Source organism: Hylobates moloch, unplaced genomic scaffold, assembly GCF_009828535.3.
Source record: "Hylobates moloch isolate HMO894 unplaced genomic scaffold, HMol_V3 SCAFFOLD_23, whole genome shotgun sequence".
NCBI classification, from domain to species: Eukaryota; Metazoa; Chordata; class Mammalia; order Primates; family Hylobatidae; genus Hylobates; species Hylobates moloch.
The window spans coordinates 20,082,317-20,101,915 of NW_026652298.1; the positions used below are offsets into that span (position 1 = coordinate 20,082,317).

At 44.3% G+C, this 19,599-nt stretch overlaps 1 protein-coding gene across 2 annotated transcripts in view; it reads left to right on the forward strand.

Moving 5' to 3' along the window:
- MAP1B (microtubule associated protein 1B) overlaps positions 1 to 19,599 on the forward strand; it is a 97,718-nt gene that overhangs the window by 60,275 nt on the left and 17,844 nt on the right. Inside the window, exons 1-3 of one of the 2 annotated variants that reach the window (XM_032145228.2) lie at positions 7,228 to 7,494; positions 11,342 to 11,424; positions 14,214 to 14,354. In XM_032145228.2, the coding sequence (XP_032001119.1) occupies positions 14,223 to 14,354 (132 nt within the window). In that variant the 5' untranslated portion in view covers positions 7,228 to 7,494; positions 11,342 to 11,424; positions 14,214 to 14,222. Of the gene's footprint in view, positions 1 to 7,227; positions 7,495 to 11,341; positions 11,425 to 14,213; positions 14,355 to 19,599 lie in introns of those variants that run through there. The other variant, XM_032145227.2, reaches the window with a different exon arrangement.

A 19,599-nucleotide genomic window follows, 5' to 3' on the forward strand; every position in this document is an offset into this window, starting at 1 on the left:
TCTTAAAATAAATAAAAAATACGTTGTTAAGGTAAGAAATCAACCTTCAGCAAAAAATGTGGTTTGGGGACATGCTGTGGCACCCCATTAATAGTGACCTTGTGAAGACCTTGTAGTTGAATATAAAATCAAAACGAAATCTAATAATGCCTAATTTTAATTCCTTAAGAGATCTTAAGGGGTGGCAGAATGACCACAGGCAAAATCCAATGCATGTGTGAGAAAACCAAACACACAAACGACTCCTGACACTTTGGGGCAGTTTTTGGCCCTAATCACTTGAAAAGAGCTAGGCATTGTCTTCTTTTTAATTATTTATGCATGGCAGTGGGTTTTCTGCTAATGATGGCCCAGGTGTGTATTTTTCAGATCCTGAAGGTAGATCACCTGATTTGCTTACTTCTAAAGACAAAGTAAGCAAATCACACTTTGATTGTTTACTTTGCTTGTTAAATCCCTCTGAGTGGGATTTAACATAATAGAGTGGATTGAATCACACACACATTTCAATCCACACTATTATGTTAAATCCCACTCAGAAGTGGAGTGAGTGTTTGTGTGTAACTATGGGTATCTATATTTTTAGTTGTCCTGTTTTGCAAAAGATTGTCATCACCTAAATCCCTATAGGTGGAAGGCTCGGATCTAGGCTCTGTGAGATTTACATAGAAATTGCCACCTTCACAGGAAGTTCAATGAGAGGTACATGAAAGTATGTGAAAGCATTTTGTTAACTAGAGTCTTATAAGTTGGTTGGAGGCAATAGCTCATATAAATACTATGTACTTCCTCTAATTGAGCTATATAGTATAGAGACTGTTAACTGCTATACCAGAATTTGGGGATAAGAGACAACTCTGGAAATTGAAGTGGACAGAGAGATATTCCCAGAGGAAATAAAAATATGAGCGGGACATGTAACAAATGGATTAGATTTAAGTAGGTATGATGCCTTATTTTATGGCACAGTAAATTCTATCACCAAACAACACTCTTTATTTAAAACAACCTTCAAGCAAAGTATCCCACTAGGGCCAAAAATGAATGCAGTGACCAACTGGCATGAATACCTGATTTACTAAAAATTTAGATTCCTGTTAGTGGAAATTAAATGAACACATCAGCATTGTAAATTACCGGTTTATTTCATGTAAGCTTTAGTAGTATGGTTCTTTAAGTTGAATGGTATTAGGTAAAATGAAAAACTCAATGGCTAATTTAAAAGCCAACGGCCTGCATCCTATCCGTCAAAGTATGATTCTCCATAGGACTGAGTCAGCAGCAAGCTGGGTTTCACATCCTTTATCTGCTCTAAAAACAGTGGTATGAAGGGAAGCTTACAAGAAGGTCAACTCTCCGTATGATGTTTCCAAGAGAGTACTCAATAGTTCGTGCAAGTATTTACCCTTTACTAAATACTTTATTTAGCCTTTTAATAATCTTTTACTGCTGAAATACAGGGTTTGGATTTGGTTGAGGGAGAAGTGGTGAAGGGTTTAGTTGGAGAAAGTTCTTCTATTAAATTTCTCCTGCTTCTGCCCACCGAGAGGAGCTGGGACTCTCCCATACACAGTGGCTCAGTATCCCCTGTGGCAGAACCTCTAAAGAGGTGGTCAGAACAGTTAACCTGCCAAGACCTTGTTGCATGGTCCTCTTTAATGTTTAATACAGCCAGACACGGTTGTTCATGCCTGTAATCCCAGCACTCTGGGAGGCTGAGGTGGGTGGATCACCTGAGGTAAGGAGTTCGAGACCAGCCTGGCCAACATGTTGAAACCCTGTTTCTACTAAAAATACAAAAAATGATCCAGGTGTGGTGACAGGTGCCTGTAATCCCAGCTAGTCAGGAGGCTGAGGCAGGAAAGTAGCTTGAACCTGGGAGGTGGAGGTTGCAGTAAGCCGAGATCACGCCACTGCACTCCAGCCTGGGCAACAAGAGCAAAACTCCATCTCAAAAATAAAATGAAATAAAATAATGTTTAATATATAGGGCTAAAATATCTACCCAAAGCTTTATGTTCATGTAGCTTATCAAAGTCATCAAAAGTGACACCCTTCTCTTGCTGCTGCGTGTCAGGACAACATAAAGAGAGTAGGAAAGGGTAAAGTGAAAGGGGGAAAAGACTTAAGTCTTCCCTGCTCGGAATAAGGAAAAGGAGTAAAGAGGGAAACATGAGCAAATATGATGGCTTTTCGGGGGCCATTTTTGAGATTAAAATAGCAAAGGACAGTGCCTGAAGATGCAGTAGAGGTCTTGAAAGACCATCTGTGGGCCAAGAGTTTAAAGAAAGGGCATTTAACAGTGTAAGAAGGACAGCTGCAGTGGCTCATACTTGTAATCCCAGCACTTTGGGAGGCTGAGGTGGGAGGATCACTTAAGTCCAAGAGTTTGAGACTAGCCTGGGCAATATAGTGAGACCCCCATCTCTACAAAAAACAAAAGAAATTAGCTGGGCGTGGTGGCACACACCTGTAGTGTTAGCCACTTGGGGATGCTGAGTTCGGAGGATTGCTTGAGCCCAGGAGGTCGAGGCTGCAGGGGGCCATGTTCATGCCACGGCACTCCAGCCTGGGTGACAAGAGTGAGACCCTCCCTCAAAAAAAAATTTTTTTTGAAGTGGAAGAAACGTGTTTGGGATTCAATCAAACCCAAATGGGAGAAGTTGAGAACTAGGCTTTAAATGAGACATCATTTTGGCTTCCCAGACAGGGCCTGTAACTGAGGGCCTGTAACTGGAGTGCAGTGGTGTGATCTCGGCTCACTACAGCCTCAACCTCCTGGGCTCAAGTGATCCTCCCACCTCAGCCTCCCGCATAGCTGAGATCACAGGCATGCACCACCATGCCTGGCTAATTTGTGTATTTTTTATAGAGATGAGGTTTCACCATATTGCCCAGGCTGGTCACTGTATTTAAAGAGACCTGGAGTTGGCTCCCCTGACAGGTTACTACATTGCCCTTCACTCCATGTGTCTTTTTTATTTTTATTTTTATCTGTAGCTTCTGTACTTTGTTGAAGATGTGACCCTTAGGCTATCTTATCAACCACAGCTGGTGCCAGGATTGGGCTTTGCTGGTTCTACTTAGGTGCCCTCCAGGGAGCCCAAGTTTCAACACCATCTATGTTATTTATTTCTACTTCTTTCAGCCAGAGGATAAAACAGAGAAAAAGGGAGCAAACTTCTTCCTTCCACTGTCTTTCACCTTAACCCTTGATATCCTTGATTCTCATCCCTTTGCCTTGATAATTTTTAAAAGGGAGAAGAAAAAAAGGAAGAGGAGAACCTAAGAGAATGTGACTGGGTAGGAGAGAAACACCGAAGAGAGGATTTAGAAAGCAGGTCAAATGAGAATCCTGCACATCGAAAACCAAACCAAAACCACTGACAACAAAAAGAAAACTAACAACCGTAAGGTCCAGGAAGTATAGAGAAAATTAGGTATAGACTCAAATTAGGTAATAACTAAATTCCCTGTAACACAAAAGATATCCAAGGTAAAAAAATGTTGTCTAACTCACAAGCAATGATCAATTTATTTAAACTAAAGAAAATTATTTGCAAAGTCTCCTGAACTTGAGTTTTTTTATTCTCTTAAAAAAACAAGTGTTCAAAATTTGGAGAGCCATAGATTCAGGAACATATATCAGAGATGAAACAGATGCATAAACAAAAATTTATTTCCCACAGAAAAGAAATGTCATTTCTAGGAATATTGGGGGAAGGTGGGAAAGAACTTGGCTGATGGTTCAGCAGAAACCAAGAAGGAATTGCCCTCAGGGCGTGTGTGGGAGGCCATAGTGCCCTGCTGGGTCCACACACACGTGTGCATGCGCACACACTCACACACACTCAGGCAATTCAGCAGGCGTTGGCTGACCAGCAGCCAACCGTGGCTGCACACTTACCTCTTACAAAGGAGAATCTTGGCATCACAGCTTGAAAATCTTTATTTTGGACGGGAGTGGATCAGGAAAAGGAGAAAGGAATAGTGTCACAGCACTGACCTTGGCCTTGAGTGGCCTCATGGAGCGTGACAAGGGTCCTCAGGCCTGTGCTTCCACACTGTCAAGTCAGTAAACCTCTGCTCTTTCGTCCATGAAGCGAGGATAACATTTGCCTCACTACTTCATAAAAATGCTGTGAGACTAAAAAAAGAACTACCTCAAGGACAAAATGCTTTGGCAACTCTAAGGCACTCTACACATGTGAGATTTTATTGCTGTGTTCTGGTGATGGACTCTCTGGTGATCAAAGGATTAGATTTTGTCACTACCCATTTCTATGTGTTAGCCTTGTATTCAGTCATTTTTGGACCCAGGTGGGATGGCACCTGGCACATAGAAGGTGCTCCAACGTGTGCATGACCTTAAAACCAGCATGCACGTTGAATTATGCTTTTGCCACCTGTTTGCTCATGTTGCCTGTTGCCTCTGAGACACCCAGCCTAGAAAAAGTTCTTTTCCAAGCCTCAGGCTGAGATGGGCAAGAGCGGATGAACGCGAAAAGATGAGTGAGTTGATTGGGGGAGTTAATTTGATGCGGAGGACCCCTGAGAAATCCAGCTCCCTCCAGGGCTAGGAGTTTTACTTCCCTGGAGTCGGATTCTGTGTAATTTCCTGGTAACAGCTGACCTTCTGTTTTCTGTGCTGATGCTGTTGGTCTTTGGGGATCCGTGGAATTAGAACCAAGTCTCCTAGCTCCTTTGTTTTCTAACAGCACCTCTGTGGCAGGGGTGAGGGTTTTGTGTCTCACCCTGCTTTGGGATCATGTCCTCCCTCAGGGCTGAGGTAGGTTTTTGCTCCAGGGGAGCCGAGAAAGTCTTCTGTTAGGCTGGGTTGCCTCGATCCTTCTCCTGGACCCCCTCCGGAGCTCTAAGCTGGGGCACCTGGGATGGAGAGCTGCTCATTGCAGCTTCTCAGAGCATGGTTACTGGGTAACCTATGTTCACCTCTTTCTCTTTCTCTCTGTTTTTCTTGCTTAGAAATGATGTAGTGGGATAGAGGGGCACAGGGAGAACCACCTGGGGGCTGCTCGTGAGGCTTCCTTATTTGCTGGTACCTTTCCTCCCTCTGAAAAGGAAGTTTTGGGGATACTTTCCTGCTAGGCGTCTGGGCCCCAGTGTTCGTTGCCAGGGATAGAGAGGACTTCCGTGAGGGGCTCTGGAAGAAACTGTTCACTACGAAACTCTGCTGCTTCAGGCGTCTCCTCTCCTGCCTCACCAGCTCCCGTTCTCTTCAAACCAACCATACATTTGCTTTACCTGCCATGTGGGTTTCTGCAGAAAGGAGGCCTGGAGCTGGAAGTGATTTCACACCAAAAGCTGCCTGTTGGTTAGTTATTAATTCTTAGTTCCTGTACCAAGCACCTTTCATTTCTTGCTCTTAGCCATTTAGCTAAATTTTACTCTTGGGAGTATTTTTTGCACAAGGGGTTGGAGGTTAGAGGTTTCCTCTCAAAAAAAATTCACTTTGGTAAAGAGGTTGAGTTGAATAACTCTGACTGCTGTCATTTTCTCTTCCTTCCCTTCCTCCCTCCCTTTTTTCCTTCCTTCCCTCCTTCCTTCCTCCCTCCCTCCTTCTCTTCTTCCTTCTAATGAAAACAGACTTTATTTTTTATTTTTTGAGGTGGAGTCTCACTCTGTTGCCCAGGCTGGAGTGCAACGGCATGATCTCAGCTCACTGCAACTTCTGCCTCCTGGGTTCAAGCGATCCTAGTGCCTCAGCCTCCCAAGTAGCTGGGATTACAGGCATGCACCACCGTGCCCAGCTAATTTTTGTGTTTTTAGTAGAGACAGGTTTCACCAGGTTGGCCAGGCTGGTCTCAAACTCCTGACCTCAAGTGATCCACCTGCCTCGGCCTCCCAAAGTCCTGGGATTACAGGCATGAGCCACCGTGCCTAGCCTGAAAACAGACTTTAAAATCAAGACATTTAGTGCTTGTGGTCTTTCTTGATCGACCAAACTTTACTTTTCGCTAAATCAACCCAGTCCTTTTTTATCTCACACATTTTTCTCTCTAACTCCAGAATCTTCACATTGTAAGTTATTCCAGTGTTGAATCTGGGGCGGGGGAGTGGGGGGACTGGAAGTAGTTGGTAGGTGAAGAGAGGGCGGCAGTGGGAGCTGACAGAGCAGGGAGGCAGAGATGGAGGCAGGACGGCTTTTCTCCTGGCTAAAGCCCCTGCCCATGCCCTGCCCCTCAGTCCTGGTTACCAATAGTTCAGGACCCTCCTCATCATCTCCCTTTCATACTGCGTAGAAATCAGAGGCTTTCTTTATTCTTCAACTACCATTTCTATTTCCTTCTTCCAAAACCAGGGTGAAGCCTCTGAGGGGTGTGTGTGTGTGTGTGTGTGTGTGTGTAGATGAATCCTAAACTCTGTGGAGAAGAGATCCCGCAAGCATCCTAGAAATTTACCTACATAGAAAATAACATTTTGCTTTAAGACATTTCAGAATCAACTGAATATAGTAAAACATAAGCTACTAAAAAAGCCAAACCTTATAAGACACATAGGTTCAATTAATCTGTCACATTTTCAAAAAGGAATAAAATCCCAACAACAACCAAAAAATGCAGGCTTCCTTTTGAGTTCCAAACCCAGCTTTGGGAGAGCACAAACAAAAGTCTCATTGTCTGCAAGGCCCCTGCTGCTTCGAGGGTCCTCAGACTGTCCTCTTTTGATTCTGAGGTGGCGCGGACCCCTTTTGTCACACACAATCTTCTGCACTGCCCCGCCCCCCCACCCAGGTCGAGGCTTCACAATCATGCTGAGTTTTGTGGGGAAGCCCTCAAAGACTTTTTCTTATGAAGCGATGACACAATCATTCCAGGTCGAGCCCCCGCTTTTGCTGCCCTCAGACCGATGCCGGGGAAAGTTAACTATTCATGGGGCTGCCTAAGGGTTTCCCTGTGAGGTGTCGAATGGAGAATGCTGACTACAATGGTGGAGAGAGAGGCTGGAACCCGGCTGCCTTTCTTTCCTGGGAACTTCTTTTCTGAAGCAACTGAATGAGACCTTTACAAGCCAGGGTGGTGGCCTCCCTTCAGAATGCCTGGCCCGTTTCCCAGTGTGAAACATTCCCCAAATATGCAACTTCGTGAGCATCCCAGCCGCCTGCGCTGAGAACCCGCCCGCCTGCCGCAGGAAAGCTGGCACCCACGGGGATGCCAGGGGTGGGGGCGCGTCAGGGCCCCTCTGCCAGGCTTGGCCAGATGCTGGGCGGCCCGGCCCCAGGTTACATCGTCCCGGGAAAGAATCTGGCCAACAGTCTGGCTGTCACAAGAGCTAGAAGCTTCTCTCTCTCCCTTTAAATCCCCTCCTTCATTCAAATCCGATCCTATAAAAAGGCTTTTGTTGAAGGAGCAGCCATGGCATCTTGGTGCACGTCTGTGCCATTCCTCTCAATATTTCCAAAGATGGACAAAAAAGAACATCGTTAGTTGAATTCCTGGGCAAACTGGTCTGAAGATTGACTTGGAAGGAGTGGAGGTAAATGGCAGCTGTCACGTGGCATTTGTTTTGTTTGCAAGTGATGAAGCCAAAGAGGAAAGGAACTGCTGGTGGATGGTAAGAAGCCTCCTGCCAGGGGCCACCTCGGCAGCAGGCGAGTTCACTGTGTGTTTGGGGAAGAGCGTGCTGTGGAGGCAGGTGGACTGTGCAGGCTGCTGTTGCCTGGACGTGGGTGTCTGAAGGGTGCGGTTAGCAGGGCTGAGGGCGTTGTGTAGGATCACTTCAGAAAGAAAGAGGCTCTGATTTCATTACCATCACTTGCGGAGGGAGCCACTTTATGTACCTTGCTGAAGTCTACTTATGTGGATTCCTGCAGAATACAGACATGATGACAGTCATACCTGGACACTGCGCTGGCTGATGCTCTGGGTGCCCACCACAACATTGTGACCAAAGAAATGACTATTCCTTCTCCTTGGTCTTAAGCTTTTGCTTAATTTCACCTCAATCTAGTGCCTTTGAAGCTCTTGAAATCTTTGTTTCAAGAAGACCACTGATGGAAAGACCTAGAAAGAGGATAGTTTCATGTGTCTTGCCAATTTTCATTTTATCATTTGCTTATTTAATTTGATTTTCTTTTGCTTTAGCTTTAAATGTACATGGTTGTCAAAACCAAAAACAACCAAAAAGCCAAAAAGCAATGTCCAATAAATTACAGTATTTAGCATTCATAATAAATGAACTTTCTTTTCTGTGGTTTATTCTTCTTAAGCCTCAGTTCTTTGTCTGCTGAAACTGTGGGACTTTGTTCTGTTTTGGAGTTTATTTTTAGGCTTTTGGAGTAAGACATCACATATTTTCTCTTAATTTTAACTTCTTTTATGTGGGGTATTCTGACACCTTTGCCTTTTTTTGGCCAATATTCTTCTCCTAATATTTTCTGCCTTCCTGCTTTTGTAAGCTTAGCTCTGATTTTATTTCTTTGGACCTTTCCCTAACTGTCTTTTGGCATTTGGTGTCTGTGCCTTGTCTGTTTTAACAAATTTTAGTTCCAGTAACCAACCCCACAGGGCAGTGAGGCAGAAGGACTCTAGATCCAGGTGACCCAGGTCCAAATCCTGGCTCGACCACTTACTAGTTGTGTGACTTTGGGCAGGTTAATTCTCTTCTGTAGACTCATTGCTCTCGACAGTAAAGGGGGATAATCATAGTAGCGATGTCACAGAACTCTTCTGAGGATTAAACGAAGCCATGTATGTGAAGTCTTCCAGTGCCTGACATCATCATTGTTCTGTTTAGGCTTCTGTCTGTGATGTGGGGTTTGTTGGTAAATGTTAGCTGTTATGGAAAGTAGGATGGTGGGGGAGAATGGGCTTGGTAACAGTGATGGTGGTTGGTGGTGAGTATTTCAATATGTTGCTGTTTCTGTAGTACTTCTGGTCCTTCCTGATATAAAGGAAAAAGAACCAGTGTATCCTGAGCTGCTTTATGTTTTTTATTTTCTAATTGCTTTATTGAGATCTAGTTTGCATACCATACAATTTACCCATTTATAGTGTACTAGTGAATGTTTTTTGGTATATTATTAAGTCGTGATAAAATATAAAATTTGCCATTTTAACTATTTTTAAATGTACAACTTGGTGTCATTAATTACATTCACAAGGTTGTACAACCATCCCCTCTTTTTTTATTTTATCAGTTTTTTGAGACAGAGTCTTGCTCTGTTACCCAGGCTGGGGTGCAATGGCATGTTCTTGGCTCACTGCAGCCTCGACCTTCTGGGCTCAATTGATTCTTCTGCCTCAGCCTTCCATGTAGCTGGGACCACAGATGGGTGCCACCACACCCAGCTATTTTTTTTTTTTTTTTTTTTAGACGGAGTCTCGCACCGTTGTTGGGGCTGGAGTGCAATAGCGCAATCTCAGCTCACTGCAACCTCTGCCTCCTGGGTTCACGCGATTCTCCTCTTGCCTCAGCCTCCCAAGTAGCTGAGATTACAGGTGCACATCACCACACCTGGCTAATTTTTTGTATTTTTAGTAGAGACGGGGTTTCACTATGTTGGCCAGACTGGTCTCGAACTCCTGACCTTGTGATCCGCCTGCCTTGGCCTCCCCAAGTGCTGGGATTACAGGCATGAGCCGCTACACCTGGCCATTTTTTTTTTTTTTTTTTTTTTTTTTGGGAGACACAGGGTCTCACTTTGTTGCCCAGGCTAGTTTTGAACTCTTGGGTTCAAGCAATCCTCCTGCCTCGGCCTCCCAAAGTGCTGGGATTATAGGCATAAGCTACTGCGTCCGGCCTTCATCACCTCTATTTTAGAAACATTTTCATCACTCCAAACAGAAACTGTACCCACTAAGCAATAACTCCCCATTCCCCTTCCCTTAGTCCCTGGAACCTTCTAATCTACTCTCTAATTCTATAAAGTTGCCTATTCTAGAGATTTCATATAATTGGAATCACTATATTTATCCTTTTGTGTCTGGCTTATTTCATTTAGCATAATGTTTCCTAGGTTCATCCATGTTTTGGCATTATCAGAACTTCATTCATTTTTATGTTTGAATAATCTTCCATTGTATTGATATACCACATTTTACCCAATCATCCATAGATGGACATTTGGGTTGTCTTACCATTTGGCCATTGTGAATAATGCTACAATTAACATTGGCATACAAGCATCTGTTCGGGTTCCTGCTTTAAATTCCACCTGGAAGTGGGATTGCTGGGTCATATAGTAATTCTATTTCACCTTTTTGAAGAACTGGCAAACTGTTTTTCTAGAAAACGGTTGCTTTTGGTCATTCTCTCCTCTTGTATTTCTCTCCTCTGGTGTCTGCCTCCCTCAGATTCTTTTCCATTTCCTCCTGCTGCCTGAGAGTCATTGTACTTCCAAGCAGCAGACATGTTTGTGTCTATCCTCCCAACCATGCGTCTCCCTCCCACATTTCGGAGAGAACACCCACTTCCCTGTCCTTAGCAGCTGCCTGAGCATGTATCACCAACTCTGGCCACACATCCGCCTGATCATTTCATCCATTGTCTAGGGACGGGGAGTCTTCATAGAAGGTCATGCACAGGTCTCCGTCCACTTTGGCTGGAGGGCTGGTTCAGCCACCGAATGACCCTAGGACCTGTGAGCGGGGGGAGTCAGGGATGTGGAGCCACAGCCCTGCAGGGTTTCAGCTCTCCTTAGACAGGCGGTCATCACACCCAACGCCTTGCTTTGTTGTTCTCCGTCCACTGTGCATATTTTTAGGGGGCAGTTTGGCCACCCTGTTTTGTGGGAGGGTTGTTCTCCACTTTTCATTTGCTTACGGTGTCTCCAGTTTCCTATGAGCAAGTGAATTAATTAACGAATACTCCAACAGACTGTAAGCCTGCCTCAGACAGCCATTCTGGTTGTTAGGCTAATTGTTAGCTGGGGTTTCTGGATGTCATTCATTTCACAATAAGGCTCCTAATTAATCTCAGTGCAGTTCTCACCAGAAGAAAGGCTGATACGGAGAAACATCCCCAATTACCATGAGAAAGGAAATGTCAAGAGCCCCGTTGAGTTTTCCTGGCACCCACCCTTGTCTCAGATGAAAACCGCCATTACCGCAAGGAGGCTGCCTAGCCCGGCCCTGAAAACTGGCGAGTGTGAGAGCGGGAGGAGCCCCCGACCACACGAACCCAGCTTGGGGAGGAACCTGCTAGTGGCTGCACCCTCTTTTTTAATAGCACCAATTGTGTTTCCCAAGATGATGTGGAGAATTTCGGTGCTGTGTACCACGTCGGAGGCAGAAATTCCTCTGCTGTCCCAGGAGCAGGCAGGGCAGTTTTTATCTGGAAAAGCTAAAGGTCTCCTCTTTTGTGTGTGTTTTTGTGCCTGCAGGACAAAAGATCCTTCATCACCGAAGTGACGTTTTAGAAACAGTGGTCCTGATCAACCCTTCTGATGAAGCAGTCAGCACCGAGGTAAGCATTCAGCTCTGTAGAATCTGGGGCCGGGCCCCACAAACTGGATAGGGACCCAGTAGATTAGAAGGGCCGGGCAAACGGGGGCAGGAGACGGACACAACAGAGAGAAGTTCTGGGTTAAGGGGTCTTTCTTAACCCCCATTAAGTGGCTGGTTCCCTGCATCAGTACCACCCAGACCGCTCCTCCTAATAAGGACAAAGAAGAAGATAATAGCTGGAACTGTAAGATTTTGTCCAGGCAAGGGAGTATGAATTTGGGGTATTTATGCTGGGGGTGGTGGGGAGTGCTGCTGGGATGGAGTCTGATAGGGATGTATTAGGGAAAATAGATGTAAGCCCTCAGGCCGCGACATACAGGACAAACCTGGAGAAGAATGGCATCTCAAGAATGGCATCTCAATGCAAACCCCATTCAGAGCTCTCCTGCACACTCCTATCGCTGTGGAAAGGCAGGCTAGCATAGTGGTCAGGAGCATGGGCTGGCACCAGGTCACCTGGGTTCATAATCCCACATCTGCCTCTTACTAGCTGGGAGCCTCAAGCAAGTTATTTACTGTGTTTGTCTCAGTTTATACCTCTGTAAAACGGGGGTCATAATAGTTTCTACATTTAACGTTCATATTTAATGTGCATAGAAGTGCCAAGTGCTTAGGATAGAGCATGGCACATAATGACTGAAATGTAAATATTAGCTGTGATTGTTATTATTACCACCATATGAAACTGTTGCTATGGAGAGTAACTGAGTATTTCGGAGCCCAGTGTGACATAAGAACTTGGTTGAAGCCAAAAGTCCCTGGTCACCCAGGCCAGAGGAGTTGCTATCACTCCACTTTCCACTTGCTTTATTACAGTTGAGCGCTTTTGAGATTGAGTTGCTTCTTGGACATGAAAGTAGCCAAAGTCCCTGGGAGCCTCCGTTATTTGCAGTGTCCCTTCTACCCACACGTTGAGCATCTCTGTGACTGTATCCTGTTTTTGTAAATGGAGATATAATTCAAGGACCATAAAATTCATCCCTTTAAAGTATGTAATTCGGTGGTTTTTAGTGTATTTACAAAGTTTTGCAACCATCACCTTTATCTAATTCCAGAATATGTCCATCATGCCCCAAAAGCCCTGAGCTCATCAGCAGTCACTCTCCATTCTTCCCCAATGCTGACAACCGCGAACCTGCCTGTCCTGATTTGCCAATTCTGGACATTTCATATAAATACAATGATATACTATGTGGCCTTGCGTGTCTGGCTTATTTAGCCTAACAGTTTCAAGGTTCATCCATGTCGTAGCATGTGTCAGTACTGCATTCGTTTCCGGGCTGAACAGTGCCAGTGTATGGATAGCTCACATCTGTGTATCCATTCCTCAGTTGATAGACACTTGAGTTGCTTCCACTTTTTGGCTGTTGTGAGGTCACCTGTTCTGACTTACTTCTGCCTGCTTTAGATCAGCAGGACCTCTGACAATCCATGAAGGTGCAAAGCTGAGGAAAGTGATGGGATAGCAATCTCTGTTACTAACAGAATCAGGAAGTAATTACAACTTGAAAAAAGCTGGAGAATTACAGCCTGGGCAACATGGTGAAACCCTGTCTCTACCAAAAATAAAAAAATTAGCCGGGCATGGTGTTGCATGCCTGTGGTCCTAGCTACTCAGGAGGCTGAGATGGGAGGATCGTTTGAACCCAGGAGGCAGAGGTTGCAGTGAGCCGAGATGGCGCCACTGCACACTGCACTCCAGCCTGAGCGACAGAGTGAGACCCTGTCTCCAAAGGAAAAAAAAAAAGCTGGAAAACTAATATATGTCCAGGCAAACTGCCCGGAAGAGTTGTGAGAAAGGAAGAATACCGAATTTTATAAAAGGAATCCAGGCTTGCCTGTGGAGCAGATGGGGCTGAAATAATTACTTAGGTACATGTGTTTTTTGCATGATTAGACTGTGGGGTTCTTGGGTAAGGGGTCAAGGTCTGTTTACTTTTGTATCCTCCCCTCAGTGCCTAACATGATGCCTGGCAAGTAGGATGTGCTGAACATTCATGAACTGGGTTCAGAATGGATACCTTGGTGCTTAGAGTGGTGTTTGCTGAAGGACAGCTGGCTTCCTGCCACTGAAAAGTTCACAGAGAGTTCCTTAACGCAAACCATGTGCAATTATCTCAAAGATTGCTATTTAGGGGCAGCCTTTTCTTTATATTCAATGTCAAGCACCTTACTGATGCCATTGGAGACTGCACTTGGAGCTGTGTGTGCGCTTGCTGCACGCCTTGGAAGGGAAGAGATGCCGTATGGGAGGGGTTGGTTTGGGACCCTAGTTTGGAACCCCGTGCTTCCTGAGGAGGCCACTGGGGAACCTGGACTGTACATGGTGATTCAGCCTGTGAGATAGTTCCGTCTTCCCTGGTTTCGCAGACCACGTGCTGCTAGCAGACATTTCTAACAGCTGTGGAACAAATGATTACCAGCTGTGAAGACTGCTTTGAAAAAGAGTAGGAAACAACTAGGGGGAGAAAGTCAACTATCGCTACTGTCTTGGTTGTAGAGAAACTTTGAAAATGGCATTCATGGGAAACTGATAACTATACTTATTGGCTTTGTGGATGATCCTACAGCCAGGGATCCATTCAACCCTCCCGTGCTCTTCTGGCCTCCAGGAGAAATTAGACCTTTGGGGAATGAATGCTTTTTGCTGGTAATAAACTCCCATGGCTCCGAAGGCTAGCCCTGTCCTGAAGGTGGGATGGCAGCACTGCCTATGGCTCAGGGCCTACGGTCTGTGCTTTATTTCAGGTGCGCTTAATGATCACTGATGCTGCCCGACACAAGCTGCTGGTGCTGACTGGGCAGTGCTTTGAAAATACCGGAGAGCTCATTCTCCAGTCCGGCTCTTTCTCCTTCCAGAACTTCATAGAGATTTTCACCGATCAAGAGGTAGGTTCATGTCTGAGAATATCTGTGCTTCTAGTGGCTTGGTTGCCTTTGGTTCCTCTTTGAGAGCACTGGGGGAGACAGAAGAAGAAGGGAGGGAACCTCACAGCTCTCCTGAAATAAGCAAAACTGCATGATCCAAAATACTTTATTTCTATGGCTCATTGCCAAAAGAATTTAGAGCACTCATTTACAATTATTTGGAATCATTCTTAATATGCCTGAGATACGGATGGGAGGGGTTGGAACAGTCAACACTTTACAGATGGTAAAAATGGTGGAGAAACTTGAAATGTCAGAGCCCAAAAGAAAACCTGCGTTTCCTGTTTTCTGAAATAATACTCCAAAAATATCTTGCGCTTTTGGCACCTCGTTTTCCAGGCCTAATTATTTCAGATTTCTCTTACTTTAATGCCTGGCCCCAGTGTTTGAACTTGGGCTGTTTGAACAGCCCACAAAAGAGAGAGGGCTTTACAAAAGGAGCCACGTAGGAAAATGGGGCACGTCTGTGACCCAAGAAAAAGATGGCTAAAGTAGCTGGACTGAAGCTGGATCATTCATATTTCTAATGCGTATCCTATTCAAAGATGACACATGTGAAGTGCTGAAAACTGTGTGAAGTTAGTGGTATTTTGTAAAATGAGATCAAGATTTTGATATGCTTATTTCTGCTCGGGAATTTTTCCTGGCTGGGAAACTTTCCAAAGTAATGCACCTTGTTTATCTAGCTTATATGTTTATAGCAATTACAGAAACAATTCAGACCCATCCCCATAGCAGGTTGGGGCCTGCCTGTGGCCGATAGCAGATTTCTACATGGAGGGACTGAGGGATGTTCTGATAAGAAGAGTTACCACATCTGTTTAAAACTGTCTTCCTGAGATGGTAGCTTGTCCGTCTCATGTGTACTGGAAGAGCCACGTGTCCTTCTGCACTTAATTTTCCTTGGCCCTGTGGTTCAGAGAAAGCTCTGTTTGTACTTTTCATCACTGGCAAGAACTGTAAGCACACTGCCCAACTTCATCTGGGTCACCTGGAGGCTTCTTTTTTTTTTTTTTTTTGAGACGGAATCTTGCTCTGTCCCCCAGGCTGGAGTGCAGTGGCGCGATCTCGGCTCACTGCAAGCTCCGCCTCCCGGGTTCACGCCATTCTCCTGGGGACTACAGGCCCCCAAACAGCCCGGTAATTTTTTTTTTTTTTTTTTTTTTTTTTAGTAGAGACAGGTTTCACCGTTTAGCCAGGATGGCAACACTGATCAGATGGCATAATAATGTTCACTCTCCAGCCACTGGGGTGGGGAGAATGCAAAACTGTGAAAAGGAACATTTTTGAAGCCCCAGCTCTCAGAAGGTGTGGCGTCATCTGCATCTTGAAACACACACCAGGATGGGATCCCCCAGGCAGGCAGCTCCTTTCTCAGAGGCTTCAGAGCTCACTCACGGTTGGTTCATCTTTACCACTTCAAAATGCAAGCTTTGGCTGTGTCTTCTTCCAAGGCCACTAGAGTTCACGCATCTTGCCTCATTCATCTCAGTATCCATTGCACCTGCACATAGTAAAGGCCTAGTAAGCCACTGTTCGATTGCATTGAAATTCCAAAGCTAGGGCTACAATTCTCACTCTGCCTACTGTCCTGAAGTTGTTGTTTGATCACTGTAATGTCAGAATGTTTTGCAAGATTAGGTCCCCATGTGCATGTTGTACCCGGAGGCAGGTGGGCATTTGTCTAGTAGCTCTGGGGTCACACGCATTATTAGCATCTTGCCTCAAGGAAGAGAGAAAGCTGCAGAAGGCTGGAAGTGGCCCAATGACATGGTGAGCAGTTAAGTGGCCTGCTTGTAGCTCATTTGCATGCACATGGGCACTTTCCACATTCCTGTGCAGTTCTGTAGTTATTTTCTAGTGGTTGGTTTCTACCCAAGTCCTTGGTTTGTCTTTTTTGCCGAAAAACCAGACAAAGGAATTATGTAAAGAAAAGTGTCATTGCCAAGATTTTCAATAAGGAAGTAACACGATTTGGCATATTTGCATCTCAAATAATATCCCTCCTTCCCCTTCTTTAAATAAGGTTGTTATGAATATTGCTGCTTAATCATTTCTACTAGATTATGGAAGCAAAATTTTAGCACCATGGACTGTGCACGTGTCAGATTTTGCCACTAATTACAGAAAAAAAAATTGCCCTAACTGAAGAACTCGAGTTCCATGGACGGGCAGATTCCCCAGGGTTTATACTTACTGGGGTAGGTTCTGGAGGACACATATTTTGATTATACTCAGGCAGGTATCATTATGGTCAGAGACCATGTCATATTCTCTTCTGCCACCCACAGAGAAAGGATGCCACAGCTAAAATGAATTGAAAATCACTGGACTGGACCAGTGGTTATCAGCCTTTTGGAGCTAGGATTGCCCATTGTTGCCTTGGAAAAAGAGTTGAATAACAAACAGACCTTGAAGACCACTTGTTGTCCAGCTCTGTTCCTTTTATCTAGTCCTTGAAACATACTAGTTAACTCCAGGGAAACCAAAACCACAATTTGGGATGAACAAAAATGATACTTTTTAAAAAATATAAGAACAGCTAAAAATAAATGGACTGAAAAGATAGAACTATCAGCACACTTTGAGCTTCAGGGTTTTGGAGTCTTAATCACTGTAGATCAATTAACAAAACCAGAACTAACAGATGGTACAATTGTCTGGCTAACCCCACTCCTCCCTGAAATCCAGGGATGGTGAAATCATCATCTCCTGGGGGCATTTTTCAGTCTCTGTGTTGGAAAGTTTTTCCTTATTTGTCTCATTGTATCTTCAAGGAAGTGATGTGATCCCTTTCCCACCTACAGTGTTTTAGATACCCTTCACCAACACTGCCGATTTTTTCCCTTTCAGATTAATCATCTTCGGTTTTACCCACAGTTCTTCATAACCCTGCTCACTGTCCTTCAAACTTGTTCCTCTGTCAAGAAAGGGAGGTGAAGGCCAGGTGCCATGGCCCATGCCTGTAATCCCAAAGTGGGAGGATCACGTGAGGCCAGGAGTTCTAGGTTGCACTCAGTTATAATCTGCACTGCACTCCAGCCTGGGCAACAGAGCAAGATTCTGTCTCTTAAAAAAACAAAACAAAACAAAAAAAGCTATACTTAAAACATTAAAAAAATAAAATAAAAAGAAGAAGAGATGGGATGGGTATGGGGGGAATTCACGAGTTTAGTCCTGGTCATGTTTTAGTGCCTTGAAATCAGACAGTTGGATTTATGAGAACAGAGCTCAGGGAACTCAGAGTTGGGCTGGAGATATTAATTTGGAATCCATTAGCATATTAGAGGTATTTAAAGCCCAGAAGATACATGATATGACCTAGAGTAAGAAATATTTTAAGAAGAGAAAGGGCCCAGGTCCAGTGTTGAGAGGTCATAAGGCCAAGAGGAAGGAGCCAGTAAGGGAGACTTGTTTCAGATTTTTGCTTGTTGGTCTAATTTCTCTAAAATGTCATGACTCAAACTGGACACCCTATTCAGGAGTCATTTGACCAGGTTAGGATTGTGAGAGTTGATAATGTCTATAGTTTTCAATACAATCTTCTATTAAAGATGTCTAAAAGTGACTTTTGACCATCACCATACACCATTAAATGTCAATGGGGAAGAGATGCAGGCTTTGAGGGGCTCTACAATTTATATAATTTAAGGGCTCTTTTTTAAGAAAAATGAAACAATTATTAATACGCAATTAAGTACAGGGCCATGCCAATGAGGTACCTTGAAGTTTAAGCTTCTTTGGCTTCATGATAAATCCATTTGACTGTCAGCTAAAATCCCTGAGTCTTCTCCATGGATATTATTGTTAAGCCACATTTCCCAATCCTGTAGTTTACCCTGCTGGTTTATTGAACCTTACATTTATCCCTTTAGAATGCCATCCTGTTAGAGTTGACTTAGCCACCATCATCCCAATGTCAAGGGCTTTTATAAATACCTTAATTCTGCCATTTCCACATTTTGCTATGTCTCCCATTTTCATACCATCCACAGATATGATATGCATGCCTTCACTATTTTTATCTAAGTGAATACAGGCCAGAAAATGAGACTTGAGGCAGCCCATCATAGACTTCCCTCCAGGTTGACATTAAGCAGCACTGTCTACATGGCTGGCTGGAAATCTACCTAATTCTGCTATCACACTGTTCAGGGATCCTATTAAATGTCTGGCTAAAGCCCAGAGATACATTGTCTACTGTATTTCCTCATCAGCCAAGCAAGTAACCTAATCAAAAAGGAAATGTAGTTAGTAGGCCATGGTTTAGAAATTCAAATCTTGTTTCATTAATATCATCTGCAGTAAAACCATTTATTTCTTATATCTTCCTTCCTCTTCCAGTATGCCTGCATTTAATCAGAAAAAGGAATTAACAAAAAAAGATTATCTTTGTCCCAAAGCATATTCCTCCCGGTTGCATCTGTCATCCAACTTTGTAAGAACCAGGGTAGCACTCAGTATGGTTACATCTGAAGTACCCACTCCAGGAAGATAACATGTGTTGAACTGGCTAAGTTTGGCACACAGATCAACAAACATCTACTGAGCCTGATTATGTATTGAGGAAACAAAGATAACTAAGATACAAAGATACAGAAGATATATTTCCTGCTATCAGAAATGTTTAGAGTAGTGGGTTATAATAGTTACCATTTACCATGATGATGATTTCCCAATTTGTTCAGAAGAAGCCTCAGTTTCCAAGTCTAAGAACTAGTCACAAGCTTCCTTGCCACTGCTAACATTGTTGGATCCTCCTTATGGTTCTCATCTATTCATTGAACAAGCCTGGTTGGGTGCTGCCGTGGGCTGGCCACTCTTAAGACCCTGTCTTTGCCCTTGAGGCACTCTCTACTGTGCTTGTTGGCCCACAGGTCTGGAAAGAGGCTGTGGGGGAAAACACGGGCTTCATTCTGTTGTGTAGTTCCGAGGATGTAGGAGTTGTTCTTCCTCCTCCTCCCTCTGCCCAGTTCCATCTGTCTGTTTTATGGCTGAGGGCTCTGTCCAGCCCTGTCTCTGCATTCTTGTCTCATCATTCAGAATGTGCTGCTGTTTCTTTGGAGGGACCAGATTTTCCTTCTTTGGAAAGAAACCTGTCAAAGCAATGCTGGCTTTCTTTTCTGCTTTGCCTTGTACATCACGGTTGTTCATTCACCAGTGTCTCTTGGCTATCTTTCATGACCTCTGACTTCTCAGAATTCTG